This window comes from Spermophilus citellus, assembly GCF_964194105.1.
Source record: "Spermophilus citellus genome assembly, chromosome: 7".
In the NCBI taxonomy this organism is placed as follows: Eukaryota; Metazoa; Chordata; class Mammalia; order Rodentia; family Sciuridae; genus Spermophilus; species Spermophilus citellus.
This window is the reverse complement of record NC_138188.1, coordinates 27,094,706-27,113,273: the sequence shown is the minus strand read 5'-3', so window position 1 is coordinate 27,113,273 and position 18,568 is coordinate 27,094,706. Positions and strand designations below refer to the sequence as shown.

General features: G+C 35.5%; 1 protein-coding gene across 1 annotated transcript in view; it reads right to left on the bottom strand.

Moving 5' to 3' along the window:
• Positions 1–18,568, bottom strand: part of DOCK3 (dedicator of cytokinesis 3) — a 695,231-nt gene that overhangs the window by 175,372 nt on the left and 501,291 nt on the right. Inside the window, exons 11-12 of the mRNA XM_081301421.1 lie at positions 14,559–14,619; positions 12,923–13,070 (exon numbers count right to left, since the gene is read on the bottom strand). Of these exons, the coding sequence (XP_081157547.1) occupies positions 12,923–13,070; positions 14,559–14,619 (209 nt within the window). The remainder of the gene's footprint in view (positions 1–12,922; positions 13,071–14,558; positions 14,620–18,568) is intronic.

Below are 18,568 nucleotides of genomic sequence, written 5' to 3'. Positions count from 1 at the left end.
TAGATGGGCATACAAGAAAAGAAAATCACAGGCCAATATCTATGATAAACATATAGATGCAAAAAATCCTTAACCAAATTCTTGCAAACAGAATGCAATAGCACATTATGAAGATCACAACCATGATCAAGTGGGATTTGTCTCTGAGATACAAGGAGAGTTAAACATAAGCAAATTAATAAATGTAATACCCCACATCAACACAATTCTGAATAAAAAAACATATGATCATCTCAATAGAAGCAGAAAAAGTGACAAAATTCAATATCCTTTCATGGTAAAAACTCTCAACAAATTAGGTACAAAAGTAATGTACACAAAATTATAAAGACTATACCTGCCAAACTCACAGTCAATATCATATTTAATTACGAAAAGTTGAAAGGTTGTCCTTTAGATCATAAAACAGACAAGTGACAGTCCATTTTGTGTTGATGCAACAAAATACCTTGGTCTGGTACTTTATAAAAACAGAGGTTTATTTAGCTCAAAGTTCTGGAAATTCAAGAGCATAGTGTCTGTATCTGCTTGGCTATGAATAGACCTTCTGGCTATATTTCAAGAAGGCAGATATCATCACGATGGGAGTGTATGCAACAGGGAAAAATCACTTGGCAAAATAGAAAATCAGAGATTCAGTGGTCAAGCTTATTATTTTCATAATAACATACTGTCTCTGGGAACTAAGCAGGAACTCTTGAGAATCATATTAATCACTTGTGAGGGTGATACCCTAATTACTGACCTAATTACTTTCCATTAGGCCACACCTCTTAAAGGCTCCGTCATTGCTCAACATTGACACAATGGGGATCAAACTTCCAGAACTTAAACCTTTGAGAGACACACTAAAATCACATACAAATCACAGTAACAGTGATGCTCACTCTTAGCCCTTCTATTCAATATAGTACTAGAAGTCCTAGCTAGAGAAAGTAGGCAAGGCAAAAATCACAAACACCCAAACCAGAAAGGAGGAAGCTGAATTATTCACATTTGCCTACAACAGATCTTACATACAAAAACTGACAAAGATTCCTCAAAAAATTGTTAAAATAAGCAGATTAAGTAAGGTTGCAAGAAACAAAATCAACATAAAAAAATCAGTTGTATTTCTATACATTAACAATAAACTACCTAAAAAAGAAATTAAGAAAATAGACTCACCTGAAATAACATTAAAAAAGAATAAAATAGTTGGTAATAAATTTAACTAAGCAAATGAAGACTCTGATTATTAAAAACTATTAAAAAACTATAAGACATTGATGAAACTTTATAAATTAATTAAAAGAAGTTAGCCTATTTTCATATATTGGAAGAATTAATATAATCAAAATGGCCATACACTATGCAAATCAATCTATGGAATTAATAAGATCACTATCAAAATTCCAACGATGGCATTCCTCATACAAATAGAAAAAGCAATCATGAAATTCATCTGGAAAAATAAGAGACCCAGCATAGCTAATGTAATCCCTAGAAGGAAGAGCAAAGCAGGCGGCATCGCTATACCAGATGTTAAACTATACTACAGAGCAATAGTAACAAAAACAGTGTGGTATTGGCACCAAAACGGACTGGTAGACCAATGGTATAAAATAGAGGACACAGAGACTAACCCACAAAATTAAAATTATCTTATATTAGACAAGATGCCAAAAATATGCATTGGAGAAAAGATAGCCTCTTCAAAAAATGGTGCTGAGAAAACTAAAAATCCATATGCAACGAAATGAAATTAAACCCATATCTCTCACATGCACAAAACTCAACTCAAGGACCTAGGAATTAAACCAGAGACTCTGTGTCTAATAGAAGAAAAAGTAGGCCCTAATCTTCATCATGAGGGATTAGGTCCCAACTTCCTTAATAAGACTCCTATAGCACAAGAATTAAAACCAAGAATCAATAAATGGGATGGACTCAAACTAAAAAGTTTCTTCTTAGCAAAAGAAACAGTCAGTGAGGTGAACAGAGAGCCTACATCTTGGGAGCAAATTCTTACCCCTCACACATCAGATAGAGCACTAATCTCTAGGGTATATAAAGAACTCAAAAAGCTAAACACCAAAAAACCAAATAACCAATCAATAAATGGGCCAAGGATATGAACAGACACTTCTCAGAAGAGGATATTCAATCAATCAACAAATATATGAAAAAATGTTCATCATCTCTAGCAATCAGAGAAATGCAAATCAAAACTACTCTAAGATACCATCTCACTCCAGTCAGAATGGCAGCCATTATGAAGACAGACAACAACAAGTGTTGTCGAGGACATGGGGGAAAAGGCACACTCATACATTGCTGGTGGTACTGAAAATTGGTGCAGCCAATATGGAAACAGTATGAAGATTCCTTTGAAAACTGGGAACAAAACCACCATGTGACCCAGCTATCCCTCTCCTCGGTCTATACCAAAGGACATAAAACCAGCATACTACAGGGACACAGCCATATCAATGTTTATTAGCAGCACAATTCACAATATCTAAACTGTGGAACCAACCTAAATGCCCTTCAGTAGATGAATGGGTTAAAAAAATGTGGCATATATACACAATGGAATATTACTCAGCAATAAAAGAGAATAAAATAATGGCATTTTCAGGTAAATGGATAGTGTTGGAGAAGATAATGCTAAGTGAAGTTAGCCAATCCCAAAAACCCAAATGCCAAATGTTTTCTCTGATATAAGGTGACTAACTCATAGTGGGGTAGGGAGAGGAAACATGGGAGGAATAGAGGAACTGTAGATAGGGGAGAGGGGTGGGTGGGAAAGGGAGGGGGCAGGGGTTAGCAATGATGGTGGAATGTGATGGACATCATTATCCAAAGTACATGTATGAAGACATGAATTGGTGTGAACATACATTATATACAAAACAGAGATATGAAAAATTGTGTTCTATATGTGTATTAGAAATTGTGATGCATTCTGCTGTCATGTATTTACAAAATAAAAGCAATTAAAGTAAATTCCAATGGCATTTTTCACAGAAAGAGAAAAAACAATTGTAAAATTCATATGGAACCACAAAAGACTCTGAATAATCAAGTCAATCTTAAAAAGGGACAATAAATCTGGAAACATCAAAGTTCTTGATTTCATTATACTGTAAAATTAAATAATAATCCCAGCGGTATGGTACTAGCATAAAAATAGAAACATAGACCAATGGGACAGAAAAATAAGCCCATACATTTTCAGTCAGCTAATATTTGACTGGGAACATACAATAGGAAAAGGATAATCTTTTTAATAATAGACTATGGTAAAACAAGATATTCACATGTGAATTCTTATCTGACACCATACACAAAAACTAATTTAAAATGAATTAAAGAATTAAATGTGGGCTGGGGTTTTCGCTCAGTGGTACAGTGCTCACCTAGCATGTGTGAGGCCCGGGGTTCAATCTTCAGTACCACATGTAAATAAACAAAATAAAGGTATTGTGTCCACCTACAACTAAAAAAATATATTTTTTTAAAGAATTAAATGCACGACTTGAAACCTAGGTGAAAACAGGGATAAAGCTTTTTGCCATTAGTCTTGGCAATTAGTTTTTGGAAACAAATGCACAGACAATAAAAGCAAAAATAAATTTTATCAAACTGAAAATCTTCTACACCGCAAAAGAAATAATCAACATAATAAAAAGTCAACCTATGGAATGTGAGAAAATATCTGCAAACCATATATTTAATAAGCAGTTAATATCCAAATATATAGGAACTCATACAACTCAACAGCAAAATTATCATCATCATTAAAATTAGGGAGTAAAGAATCCTAATGGATATATTTCCAAAGAAAATACACAAATGGCCAACAGGTATATGAAAAGGTGCTCACATCACTAATCATTATGGAAATGCAAATCAAAACCACAATGAGAAATCACTTCATACCTGTTAAGAGGTCTATAATCAAAAGACAAGAAATAACAAGTGTTGGTAAGAATGTGGAGAAAAGGGAACCTTTGAACTGTTGGGAATATTAATTGGTATGGCTATTATGGAAAACATTTCAGAGGTTCCTCAAACATTAAAAAATAGAGTTACTGTATGATCCAGCAAGCCTTACTTTGGAATTTATATCCAAATAAGCTGACATTAATATCTTGAAGAGATATCTGTATTCTTATGTTCATTGCAACATTATTCATACTAACCAAGATATAGAAACATCCTAACTGCCCATTGATAGATGAATGGACAAACAAAATTTTACCTACACAAACACACAAATACACACACACAAAATATTATATTATCCAGTCATAATAAACTAGAAAATTCTGCCATTTGTGACAACATGGATGAACTTGGGGGGACATTAATAAAATAAGCCAGATTTAAAAGACAAATGTTGCATGATGTCACTTCTTTGTGGAGTAAAAAAAAAAATGTCAAATTCATAGAAGCTACTAAGTAGAATGGTTGTTGCCAGGACAGGGAGTTTGGGAAAAAAGGAGCAAATGGGAACATGTTGATCAATAGATACAAACTTTCAGTTAAAAGATAAATAACTTGGGGCTGGGGTTGTGACTCAGTGGTGAGTGCTTGCCTAGTATGGGCACTAGGTTCAATCCTCAGCACCACATAAATATAAAATAAAGATATTGTGTCCACCTAAAACTAAAAAATATATATATTTTAAAAGATAAATAATTTCTGGGGATATAACATATAACATGATGGCTATGTTTAACAATACTGAATTGCATCTTGAAATTTGCTGAGATAGTAGATCTTAAGCATTATCTCCACCCACAAAAAACGGGTAATTATGTGAGGTGATGAATATGTTAATTAGCTTGTTTGTGGTAATAGTTTGGTAATGCATATGTACATCAAATTATCACATTTGTCAATTACTCTTTAATAAGGCTTGGGGGAAAAAAGAGAGTGGCCCAATGGATCTTTACACATTTAAGAAGAAGCTTCCATCTAAAAATGGTTTCTAAATAAGGACCTTCAATTTAAAGTAGTTTCATGGATATGGTAATTATGAATCACAGAACTCAAAGACAGTGTTCTGAGAAAATGTTTGTAGGCCTAGTGTCTACACTACATATTAGGAGAGTTTCTGCTTAGTCATCACTCAGAGAAGAGGCTGCCACCGGATATTTCTGTTACTAAACTCTTTCATGTTATGGGACACATCTTAGCTGTGTATTACTATAAAAAATCTCATAAAAAGAAAAAGGATTATTTTGGTTCACAGTTTTAGAGGTTTCAGCCAATTACAGCCTTGTTGCTTTGAGTGAGGCAGTACACTATAGAGCTCAGTCCACAATGGAGCAGAATCACTTGTTTCATGTCCAGGAAGCGAAAAAAAAAAAAAGAAAGAAGTCAGGGTCCCAGCTTTAAGAAGTGGGGCCTATTGGTCATTGGGGCATGACCAATAGGCCCCACCTCTACTAAAGTTGGCCCAACAGAATCAATCTGAGGATAAAGTCTTTAATATGTGAGCCTTTGGGGGACATTCCAGATCCAAACTATAGCAGGCATTCACTGAGTCCTTTCATTGTAAACGTTAGGATACTGTTTGGGTAAGTTACATTAGTCTGAAATGACCTTGATTAATGCTTATAATGTTACCCAACAGAGCTGGCTTAAAATTTTTTAAAAAGAGCAAAGTTATGCAGAATTAGTAATCATGCCTGGGATATGAATACCAAATCGAAGTATTGAAGGTCATTTTAAGAATCACCGTAAAAGCAGAAAAGTGAATTATTGCATAATGAGTTCACATACATGGATTTATTATAACAAATGAAAATAAAAACTATTAAGCAACTAAATAGTTGTACCTCAAAATGAATTTCTGATGGGAAAGCATCATCAAGAATTCAAAGAGTAATGCATCAAAACTGGCCTTATGAAATTGAAAATAATGTGCCTTGGAAAACAATGCCAGTTGACTCAGAAAGTGGCTTTAGTAGTAACAAGGCAGACATAATGGAATGACTGCATGTGATGAATTTGAATATTATTTTTATAAAATGCGAGTGTGGGGAATAAATAATTCACAACTTTACATAGTATGTGATTGTCTACATAATCTATAATGACAAACCCAGTTGTCAAAAGTTATAAAAGATTTATTTCTATTTTCTGTAAAATATTAGGATTTCTATTTGGCCTGGCTGTATTTTGATGCTTTAAACTTACTTGGAATGCCTATCCATGCCTTGAACTCACCCATGCCTGGCTTTCCCTAACCAGATAACAATCCTCTCTAAAACCTTAGGGGCGTCTCATAAATTCTGGCTTTCCCTTACCAGATAACAACCCTCTCTGAAACCCTAATGGCGCCTCATAAATTCTAATGTTGGGATCTAAATTTACTCCCTAAGTACTGAACCATTTAGACCATTAATCTATTACCTGCCTTTGTATTAAGCTTGTAAAAATTATGTTATCTGTAAGTTCTCAAGACACCCCCTTTTGCAACTTTCTGTGCTATAAAGCTTTGCTCCTAGAGAGCTGGAGTACTGTCTTCTATCCCACAGATTTTGGGAAAGGGACAGTCCTGGATAGTTGCTTTAATTTGATTTAAAATTGGAGTCGGTGGTCTTTTCTTTGCATCATGGTTTAACAATAATACATATTTTCTATAACATGATAAAATGTATCATAACCAAAATTATAAATTTAATGTTATAAGCATTTGTTTATTTATTATTTCATTAAAATTGGTCTAAAATGTTTACTTGGACTTTTTTCATTGTGAAATTGAACAGTGGTTATCACATATTCAGAACCATTCTGTATGTTGTCACATGCATTTATAGATATCTACTCCCTCCAATGTTCACTTTAGCTCCTGGCACTCTTCTCTTCTGTCCAAAGCTCCAGGGACAATATACCCTGCTCCTGCTCATGACCCTTTGTCCTCTGGCCAACAAGAATTATATGAGGAGATCCAAGATGGCGGGCTAGAGGGAGGCTGCATTCTGTGTCACTCTGTGACCTCAGATTCAAGTAGTGGGAATACTGTTTCTCTGTGAGTTATTAGAGGACTCCAGACTGCTGATCCTGTGTAGGAATCCTGGCCACTATGCTTGTGCAGGTCCCCAGACCTCAGCATCAGCACAGGACTCCCAGCTGCTTGCCCATGCAGGAACTCTGGTTGGCATGCCTGCACAGGACCCCTGGCACCAGTGCCCAAGCAGGACTCCTGGCCACCCACCCATGCAGGAATCCTGGCCACTGCTCCTACACAGGATCCCTGGCTGCTGCCCACACGCAGGACCTCTGGCTGCCACTCCCCCATGAACCCCCATCCATCAACTCGGGGCTTCCCTGGTTGCCTCAATCTTGGAACACTGCAACCACTGTCACAGTCCCATACACACAGTAGCCTGCACTTAGAAACACAGGAGAGGGTTTAGAGACAGCTGATAGCCACAACACTGCACGCCACAAAGCTGCATCACTGAATACACCACCCAGTGCCACCACCCAGCCCAAACCAACCTGATGCTCCATCTCTGAAAGCAGCCGCTTCCATCTTGGGACACCTTTGTGTCACCATCTGTGTCACTTAGGTGGGGCAACTCCTAGCTTGAGACACCAGCTGGGGCCTAGAAGCAATATCAAGGTACCTACAGTCCCCAACTCCCCCAGTAAGTGCTATACCCTACCTCCAGGAGCTCCACCCCCCAAGATTAACCCTTCTACCCTAATAACCTTCACCATACTGAGGGCAGAGATACCAACTAACAACAGACAAGCCCACCTATTAGATGAGAAGGAAAGGAGGAAAGATACTGAACTCCAACAAAAATAATCCTTGCATTTTCCTTCGAGATTTTTTTTTTCTTGATTTAAGGGCTGTGTATTGTTTGTTTTGGGATCTGTTAATTTTGTTCTCCCCATTAAAGGAGAATTGTTGTAACCCTACAGGGCCACTATAAGCCTATAGGGTAAAAACTGTGACACTTTGGATCCACATTGGTAGAAGGGAAGACACATGCACAACATGAAAAGGAACGAAAGTGCCCCAAACAAACTAAGATACCACAATATTAAATACATGGCCAGCACAAATAAAGAAATGACAGAGAAGGAGTTTAGAATGTACATAATTAAAATATTCTGTGAATTAAAGGATGATATAAGAGAGCAAATACAGGTAGCAAAAGATCATTTTGATAAAGAGATACATAGGCAAATACAGGAAGCAAAAGATTACTTTAATAAGGAGATAGAGATTCTGAACAAATAAACAAACAGAAATCCTTGAAATGAAAGAAACAACCAAATTAAAAGCTCAACTGAAAGCATCATCAATAGACTAGACCACTTGGAAGACAGGACCTCAGACAATGAAGACAAAATATATAATATTAAAAATAAAGTAGACTACACAGTGAAAATGGTAAGAAACCATGAGAAGAACATTCAAGAATTATAGGATAGAATAAAAAGATCAAATTTAAGAAATATTGTGATAGAAGAAGGCATAAAGTTACAAACCAAAGGAATGAACAATATCATTAATAAAATAATATCGGAAAATTTTCCAAACATGAGGAATGAATTGGAAAATAAAACACAAGAGGCTTACAGGACATCAAATATACAAACCCACAACAGAACCATACCAAGGCACATTATAATAAAAATGCCTATCATACAGACTAAGGAGATAATTTAAAAGCCACAATAGAAAAGAATCAGATTACATACAGGGGGAAACCAATTAGGATAACAAAAAATCTTACATACAGCAAAATTAAGCTTTAGATTTGATGATGAAATAATAAACTTCCATGATAAATAAAAGAATTTACTACTAGAAAGCCTGCATTACAGAACATTCTCGGCAAAATATTCCATGAGGAGGAAATGAAAATTAACACTGAAAACCAGAAAAGGGAGGCATTACACTAAAGGAAAAACCAATCAAAGAAGAAATACCAAAAATAAACAAAAATGACTGGAATACAAATCATCCCTCAATAATAACCCTGAATATTAATGGCCTAAACTCACCAATCAAAAGACACAGACCTGCAGATTCGATAAACACACACACACACGCGCACACACATGCACACACACACACACAACAATATGCTTCCTTCAAGAGACTCATCTCATAAGAAACTATATCCACAGACTGAAGGTGAAAGGTTTGGAAAAAACATAACCACTCACATGGACTGCGGAAACAAGCAGGGGTTTCCAGCCTCATATAAAATAAAATACACTTCAAGCAAAGTTAATCAAAAGGGATAAAGAAGGATATTACATACGACTTAAGGGAACCATACATCAAAATGACATATCAATTATAAATATATATGCCCCAAACATATATGGAGCATCTACATTCATCAAACAAGCTCTTCTCAATTTTAAGAGTTAAACAGACCACAATACAATAATACTGGGTGACTTTAACACACCACTTCACCACTGGATAGATCTTTCAAACAAAAGCTAAATAAAGAAATTATAGAACTCAATAATACAATCAATAACTTAGATTTAATAGACATACATAGAATATTTGATCCATCAATGAGCAAATACACTTTCATCTCAGCAGCACATGGTTCCTTCTCTAAAATAGACCATATATTATGCCACAAAGCAACTCTTAGAAAATACAAAAAAGTAGAGATACTACCCTGCATTCTATCAGATAATAATTGAATGAAATTAGAAATCAATGATAAAATAAAAAATAGAAGCTACTCCAACACATGAAGACTAAATAATATGCTATTGAATGAACAATGGTTTATAGAGGCAACAAAGAGGGGATTAAAAAATTCTTACAGGTAAATGAGAACATTGATACAACATATCAAAATCTTTGGGACACTTTGAACTTAGTACTAAAAGGAAAGTTCATTGCATGGAGTTAATTCCTTAGAATAAGAAAAAAAAAAATAAATGACCTAACATTACATCTCAAACTCTAGATAAAAGAACAAATCAACACCAAAGCAGTAGAAGACAGGAAGTAATTAAAATCAGGGCTGGAATCAATGAAATTGAAACAAAAGAAACAATTTAAAAAATTGACAAAACAAAAAGTTGGGTCTTTGAAAACATAAATAAAATTGAAAAACCTTCAGCCATGCTAATGAAGAGAAGGAGAGAGAAAACTCATTACTAACATACATGATGAAAAAGCTAATATCACAACAGACACTACAGAAATAAGAAGATAATTAGAAATTATTTTGAAAACTTGTACTCCAATAAAATAGAAAATATCAAAGGCATTTACAAATTCCTAGAGTCACATGATTTGCCCAAATTGAATCAGGATGATATACACAATTTTAACAGATCAATTTCAAGTGACGAAATAGAAGAAGCCATCAGAAGCCTACCAACCAAAAAAAGCCCAGGACCGGATGAATATACAACCAAGTTCCACAAGACCTTTAAACTAATATCAATACTCTTCCATTTATTTCAGGAAGTAGAAAAAGAGGCAGTACTTCCAAACTCATTCTATGAGGCCACTATCACCCTGATTCCAAAACCAGGCAAGGACACTTCAAAGAAAGAAAACTTCAGACTAAAATCTCTACTGAACATACATGTAAAAATTCTAAATAAAATTCTGGCAAATCAAATACAAAAACATATTTAACCTTGCAAAATCCTGTCAAAGAAAGGCTAAAGCATTATCAATAGCAATTAGTAAACCCTTTAAGCTTCAAATTCAATGTAGTCAACAAACGTATCTCCTGGAATTTATTGGAGAGTACTACTCCTGAGGGCTGGATTCAACTGTGCTGATATGGATTTAAATTACTAATCCAAAGAGAATTCCACACTGTAAACAAAGTCAATTTCACAAACATATATTTGGGAGTGTGTTTGAAAATCTGTTAACATTTTCAAGTGGAAAAATTATCCTACATTTCAATTCTATAGTTCTTCAAAAGAAAAAAATTTAAAGGCTATTATTTCTACAAACATATCTTTCTTTGGCTTTTAGAATGAGGGACTAAGAAAATGCTATCCATGAATCCCACTTCTTACAAAGTGAGACACTGGTACTGAAACCTGTTTAGAAGCAATTAGGCAAATTAAACCTGACAGCATGACTTCAGAAGGGTTGCTATGTAAGCCCCCATCTGCAATGAGAATTTGCATTGAAGCAAGGAACAGCTGATATATTTCAAAGAGATACAATTCTTAGCCCAGCTACTGGAGAAGCCAAGGCAGGGGGAATTGCAGTTTAACTTAGAAAGACTGTCTCAAAATTAAAAATTAGGGCTGGGAATGGAGGTCAGTGGTAGAACACTTTGCCTAGTATGCATAGACAAGTGCTTGATGTTTTGATCTTCTGTGTTTGATCTTCAGAACTAAAAAAAAAAAATTTAAAACAAGTCTGGGGTGCTCTCCATAGATCTCCTTTTCCTTAGATGGAATACATTGGAGTGAGATGATAATAATGATTTCAGATTTCTGTTTAGTCTTTTCAAAGGGAGGAAAGCATATGATGAAGTAGGTCTGCCTCCTGCCAATAAAGAAACTCAGGATATGGAGAAGGTCTGTGACTGACGAATGGAAGCAGGACAGAAATGGCTAAATTTTTCTTTGTATGTTGCTATTTCAAAATAAGATCCTCACCGCACAAAGTATACAGCTTTGAACAAAACTTAGCTGAAGGAAAAATAGGTAATGAGGATATTTTTGGCTTTTATTTTGAAATTAATCAAATGAGATTGATTATACAAAGTTCCAGTTTAAGTGTAATTATCATTTTAGGTTGGAGTTGGGCAGAACAACAGACAATGAAGAAAAATCTACAATATTATGGTAAAGATATATTTACATGGTGATTGGCAATATTTGTCTTAATATGGAAAAGTGATATTAGGTTAAAACTTAAAAACGAAGACAAACATTTAAAAAATTCTCAGAAACATTTGTTTAAAAAACTCATTAAACTCACCACTGATCTTTTTTTTATTACTCTTATTTGTATCTAAATCTCTATTTTTTAAAAAAGGCAGACTGGGCTGGGGATGTGGCTCAAGCGGTAGCACGCTCGCCTGGCATGCGTATGGCCCGGGTTTGATCCTCAGCACCACATACAAACAAAGATGTTGTGTCCACCAAAAACTAAAAAATAAATATTGAAAAATTCTCTCTCTAAAAAAAAAAGGCAGACTACATGCCTGGAATCTGTTTCTCCTCTTTACTTTCCTTTTTCTATTGCTAACCAAGAATGATCAGGAAGGGGCTGGAGACATAGCTCAGTGGTAGAGTGCCTGTCTAGCATGTGAGAGTTCCTGGGGGAAGTAGGAGGGGGGTGAGGTGGTGGAAAACTCATGAGGAGACAGACTGCTTCTATAAGGCAGAACTAATTCTATGTCTGGCTGGATATGACTTAGATATGTGTGGTGGCAGAAATAATGAGCAAGATCTCTACTCCTCAGAAAAACTTGACTCTTTTTCAAAGACAGGGCAAACTGGCCCATGATCATTCTTTAAAGCCATCTGAATCACTGACCAGATCAGTTACAAACTGAAGGGCAGAAGACTCTTATATCCAAGACATTTGAAAAGTTATACTGTTAGTTCTTCTGCAAATATATATATATATATATATATATATATATATATATTCTGGAGAGGAAGTGAATATGTAGAGAGAACAGGAAACCTGTACAATCAGAATTCCACTCTAGGTAGAAGTTTCCAAATTCAGCTATTTCAGAATCACCTGGGATGCTTATTTAAAAAGATGGCTGGGCCCCACCCCAAACTGTAGATTAAAATCTTTGCATTTAAAAAACCTCCCTACCCTAAATCCTGGTGATTCTGTATTTACAAGGCTTGAAAACAGCTGCTCTTAGGGCAGTGTTGAGAAGTCCTTTGCTGCAAATCATTAACATTCCTGGTATTGATTACTTACGTGTAAACTTTAAGAACAAAATCCTTTTCTTCCTTTAATTCTGTGAGTGACTGGAGGACATCCAAGATGCTTAGGACTGCACAACCATATGGTCGCCTGTAGTGCAGATGAGCAGGGCCTTTCTTGGAGTCATTCAGGAGCATCCGGCCTTGGGCAGAGCAGAAAGCACTAGTCACACTGAGAACTCCATGCCCCTCTCCATCATCTCCTGATTGTCATTCAAGGATGCCAGAGCTATAGGGACCTAAGAGATCCTTCAAGTTGTAATACTAAAGGGTTGCAGGGAATCATCCAAGGATATTTATGTCGAGAAAACCCAAATAGGCCAAGGCTCCTTTCCTGCACCACACTCTGTCAATCATCCTTATCACCTATCTTGAAATTAACACAACAGTCCATTTATTAATCACATGAGAATAAATGAGTGACCTTAGGAATTTCTTAGAAAAATCAATGAGCTAATACAAACTTGACAGGCAAATTAAGGATAGAAAGTTCAATATTTTTTTGCTGCTGATTAAAAACTATGTGAGCACAGATAAGGAGGAGACTCTTTTCCTCTCCCCGCCCCCGCCCCCAATTTTGTTGCCAAAGGTGCTCCAGAACCACTGTGGAAATAGAAACATTCTTGTGAAGTGGATGGATGCTTACTTTTCCTATTTATCAACACTGTGCCAACAGTGGCAAGAGGACTTATAAATTCTAGTACCTCAACAAATGCTTTAGTAATTACACAAAAATAGTCGTGTTTTTTTTTTTTTTTTGGTGGGGGCAAGGGATTAAAATGTGAATATGTAACAGATGTGATTCTGCAATCTGTATTTGGGGTGAAAATGGGAGTTCAAAGCACAATTTGAGTCTAATGTATGAAAGATGATATATCATGAACTATGTAATGCGATAAATAATCAATAAAAAAAATTAAAAAAAAATATCCTTTGACAAAAATGTACAAAATGATATGCTATAACCTAAACTACAAAGGAAACTTTGTTAGTTAGAGCTGCAAAAGTTATGCCATAAACTTGAAGTTTAGACAAACCCACAATAAAACAGCAAGGAAAATCAGTTTTTTTCATTTCAGTTGGAGTGGAAATGAAATTCTATCCTTCTTTTGGAGTGATGACAATAAGTCTAATTTTGTGGAATATGGTATAGATAGATAATTTTGGATACAAACTACAGCAAAGGGAATGTACCATCTGTTAAGCTGGCATTCCTGGCAACTTGCTGTAAGATTTTTGAGGGGGAAGGTAGGTATAGGGAGAGGATATTGTGATTGAGAGACTGTCTCAAACCAGACCACTTAAAATAAAAAGTTTGCAAAGAATCCCACCATTATATGTAATTATAATGCACCAGCAACAAATAAAATTAAAAAATTTGGATCTAAAAGCAAATAGGGAGAAGGTTTCAAGTGGGAAAAAATGCATTCATTTATATCAAACCTAGCTAGTGCCGCAGCTGACCTCTTACAACTCAAACAATAACAACAGTAACAAAAAGCAAATTCTAATCCTGAGACCCGAAATAAAAGGAAAGAGCTGGGAAGAAGACAAAACTTAGGCTTAGTGAATATATACATATTCCAAGTAGGGCCAGTCTTACTCATGTGAATGGGTAAAGTGGACATTACCTATTCGGATCACATGGGCAACAATATGTAAGTCTCTCTTCATGTCTTTGCTGCTCAGATCCTAAGAAAAGGAAAGAAAAAAGAAATAAATTCAGGCAAGTAATATTCAGAAAATAATAAAGTTTCATTTTAAACCTCATAGTTCTTTGCTTTTAGTATATGTTATAGGTAGGGGGAGGGCGATTACAATATACAACACTTTAGTGTTTATAAGAGTGCTATGAAAGTTTGGATATTCTATATAGTTTGGTTGTTTATTTTATTTATAATATTTTCCAGCTTTCATTTAGAGTGTCCCCCCCAAAAAAACCCCAAATATTTACAAAAGTTGTACTTTGGAAATCTTCATGATTTCACCTCATTTCCTCCACTTTTTAATTTGTTTTTATTTTTAAATTTGTTCTAATTAGTTTTTTGTGAAACTAGAATGAACTAGGATACATCATACATAAATGGAGTATAATTTCTCATTCTTCTGGTTGTATATGATGTAGAATCCCACCAGTCATGAGGTCATATATGTACATAGGGTAATAATGTATGTACATAGGGTAATAATGTCTGATTAATTCTACCTTTCTACCTCCATACCTGCTCCCCTCCCTTCACTCCCCTCTCCCTAAAGTACCTCTATTATCCACTGGCCTGCCCCCTTCTTATTGTGAGTTAGCATCTGCATATCAGAGAAAATATTTGGCCTTTGGCTTTTTGGGATTGGCTTATTTTGCTTAGGAAGATATTTTCCAGCTTTATTCATTTACCAGAAAATGAATAAATTTTTATTTATTAATTTCATTCTTCTTTAAGGCTGAGTAATATTCCATTGGGTATATATGTCACATTTTCTTTATTAATTCATCTGTTGAAGGGCCTCTAGGTTAAATAGTTTATCTGTTGTGAATTGAGTTGTTATAAACATAGATGTTTGCCTCATGTTTCTTCTATCATCCCCTAAATACATTTTGTCACAAAAAGAATAAATGTTCAGAGCAGAAAAGAATAGGAAAACCTCAAAATCTTATCAGTGACAAAAAGCTTTTTCTCTACTCATTTTATATCTATTCCATTGTGCTGCAGTCTTGGCTGGGCACAGAATCATGAGCCACCACACACCTTGTAGATTCAAACAGCAATTCTTTATTCCCGAACTCACACTGGCCTCTACACACGTTCTGGGGAAATCCCAGTTCTCCTGCCGCCCAATTCACCTACTCCACGAGGCTTTCTTTTCCAATACTTTCTGAATCTCACGAGAACTCAACGGGAACTCAAGGATCGGGCGTGCCTGAGGCAGCAGGATACGCCCTATTCCCCCCACAGGGTACACCTTAAACCTGGAACTTCCCTAAACTCAAGTTGTCTTAAACTGGGAATGCCTTAAACTTGTCTTAAACCGGGAACGCCCTAAACCCAAGGAGCGGGATACTTCCTAAAACCTGCAGGATACACCCTAAACCTGGATCCACCCTGGTCCTTGAGCAGGGTCACCTTTCTCAAACACACATGCAATGTCACAGCGAATTTCCAAGGCAAGTCCATTTAACATGGGGTACGCTGGCAAGGAAATTTCGATGCGTCATTCCTACTTGGCAATGGCCCTCAGCATCTCCCCCCTTCTGACTAATTAAACAACAAGCAATGTGGCTTAAGGACTGTGCCTGGCAGGTTGTCCAATTCAACATATGGTTCTTACCCGTCATGGGAAAACTGACCTCTAGGCGTCAGCCTCCTGTCTTAGGTTGATACCACTGCAATCAGATTAACCCCTCACTGACTACCGGTCCAGCATTCAGCCATACTTGTGGATAGGCCTATGCACCAGTGGGGGGGGGGTGAGGTTCTTTGCCTCACCTCTGTTGGCCCAAGGAAAACTTTAAAAACAGAAGTACAGAAAGGTAAAAAAAAAAAAGAGAGAAGATGTAGAAAGATAAAAAAGATATAGGAAGATAAAAAAGATGTAGAAAGACAAGAATTTTAAACCCAAAAAATAGGAAACAAAAGAAAACTAGGAGAAAAAAAAGCAACTAAGGGTGAATATACAAACCTTAGAAGAAAACTAGAAGATAGAAACAAGATAAAAAAATGGTTAAAAATGTCAAATAAAGGTATTTTAGATAAAAAATACAAAAGGCTAAGACAACTTTTAGATATAGACATTCAAGATAGAAAAAGGTAGAAGAGAGAATTTTAAAGTCAAATATTGGATAAAATAGAAGAACAAGGAAATTTCGATGCGTCATTCCTACTTGGCAATGGCCCTCAGCACCATTGTCCACAAATGATTATTACACTTAGGCTATGTTACCTTTAAAAGAGATTAATTTGAGGTGCCTGACTTGCTTGGTATCAGAGCATAGGACTATTAAAAGGGATTCACTTGGGGCTGGGGATGTGGCTCAGTGGTAGAGTGCTTGCCTAGAATGCATAAGGCCTTCGGTTCAATCCCTAGCACTCAAAAGAATGATTAATTTGGTTTTAATTAAACCTTGATAATTTGATGTACATTTCAAAGTTTAGACATTTATCATTTATGCTAATTTATAAAGTTAAAAATGTTTTTATTGGAAAAATTTAAGGGCTTCCATTATTATTATTTCCAGTTCGATCGAACCTAGGACAGCTTTAACACTGAGGTATAACTCTAGTCTTTTACTTTGAGATAAGGTCTCTCTAAGTTGCCCAGGCTGGCTTGGAACTTGATCCTCCTTCCTCAGCCTCCAGAGTTGCTAGGGTTACAGGTGTGCATCACTATGCCTGGCCTAAGGGTTTCCTTTAAATAAACAAATAGTGTTTTCTGAGAATCAGAAAAATTTTAAGTCACAGTTACAAAACTCATTCTTACACATTAAGGATTCATAATCAGAACACATTCTAAAATAAAATGTTTGATTACTTATATTTTAGTACATTATACTTGAAATAATAAAACTTCTTTTAATATATGTTACATTTCATATTTTTCATCAGGTTATCAACTCACTGCTCACTTCTGGCTATTACTGTGATTCAGTGATAATGAATGAGAGAAGAGTCCCTTAATTCCCTTTCCTTTTCATACTTCATCTTTTGATTGGTTCCAGATCCCAATTAAAAAAAGACAATGGAGGGGGTCAGTCATGATCTTGAGTGACTTTAGTTTTAAATAATTTTTATACTCTGTTAGAGGATTAGCACTAAGGTGAAGCAAGCAAGGCCCCTAAGGAGGATGTTCACTCTCAGGATACTGTACTTTGCTTGCCTTACCCTTGTTTCAGCCCTGCCATGGTGAATGACCCTGAACACATGAAAGAAAAGGAGATATTAAAAACTAATGTAAAATGGTAAAAGTGAAGCTTTTTTTCATGTTTAGTGTTTTAAATTTGACTAATTTTGATATAAACGTGACGCCTTTAAAATCTAGACAGTTACAGCACTCTTACAATAGTTAACACATAATGAAATAGGCTATAAAATAATTTAACATAATTGATATTTCTGGATCATAAAGATATATTTTTACATGAAAGTTGTCTTTTAATATTGAAAAAAATGTTTCAGGCTCCATTCCAGAAATTCCTCTAATTTATAATGGAATTTAAAATAATACTATCCAAATAGTGCTATATTTTGATACTTAATAAGATGGTTATTAATTAATAAATAGAAATTGAAAAACAGGTTACCATTTTTACACTTTTGGAGATTAAAATATGTCTATAACTGAAAGATCTAGAAAGGTTTGATAAATTTCAAAATGAAATGATTTCTTCTATTATAGTCTAGATTGTGGTAACTCAAAATATCAAATGGCAAAGAAACAACAATTAATGTTGGTGAGGATGTGGAGAAAAACATACACTAGTACACTGCTAGTGGGAATGCAAATTGATGCTATCATTTTGGAAAGCAGTATGGAGCTTCCTCAGAAAACTTGGAATAGAATCACTATTTGACCCAGCTATCCCTCTTCTTGGTTTATACCCAAAGGACTTAAAATCATATTGCAGTAATGCATTGACATCAATGTTTAG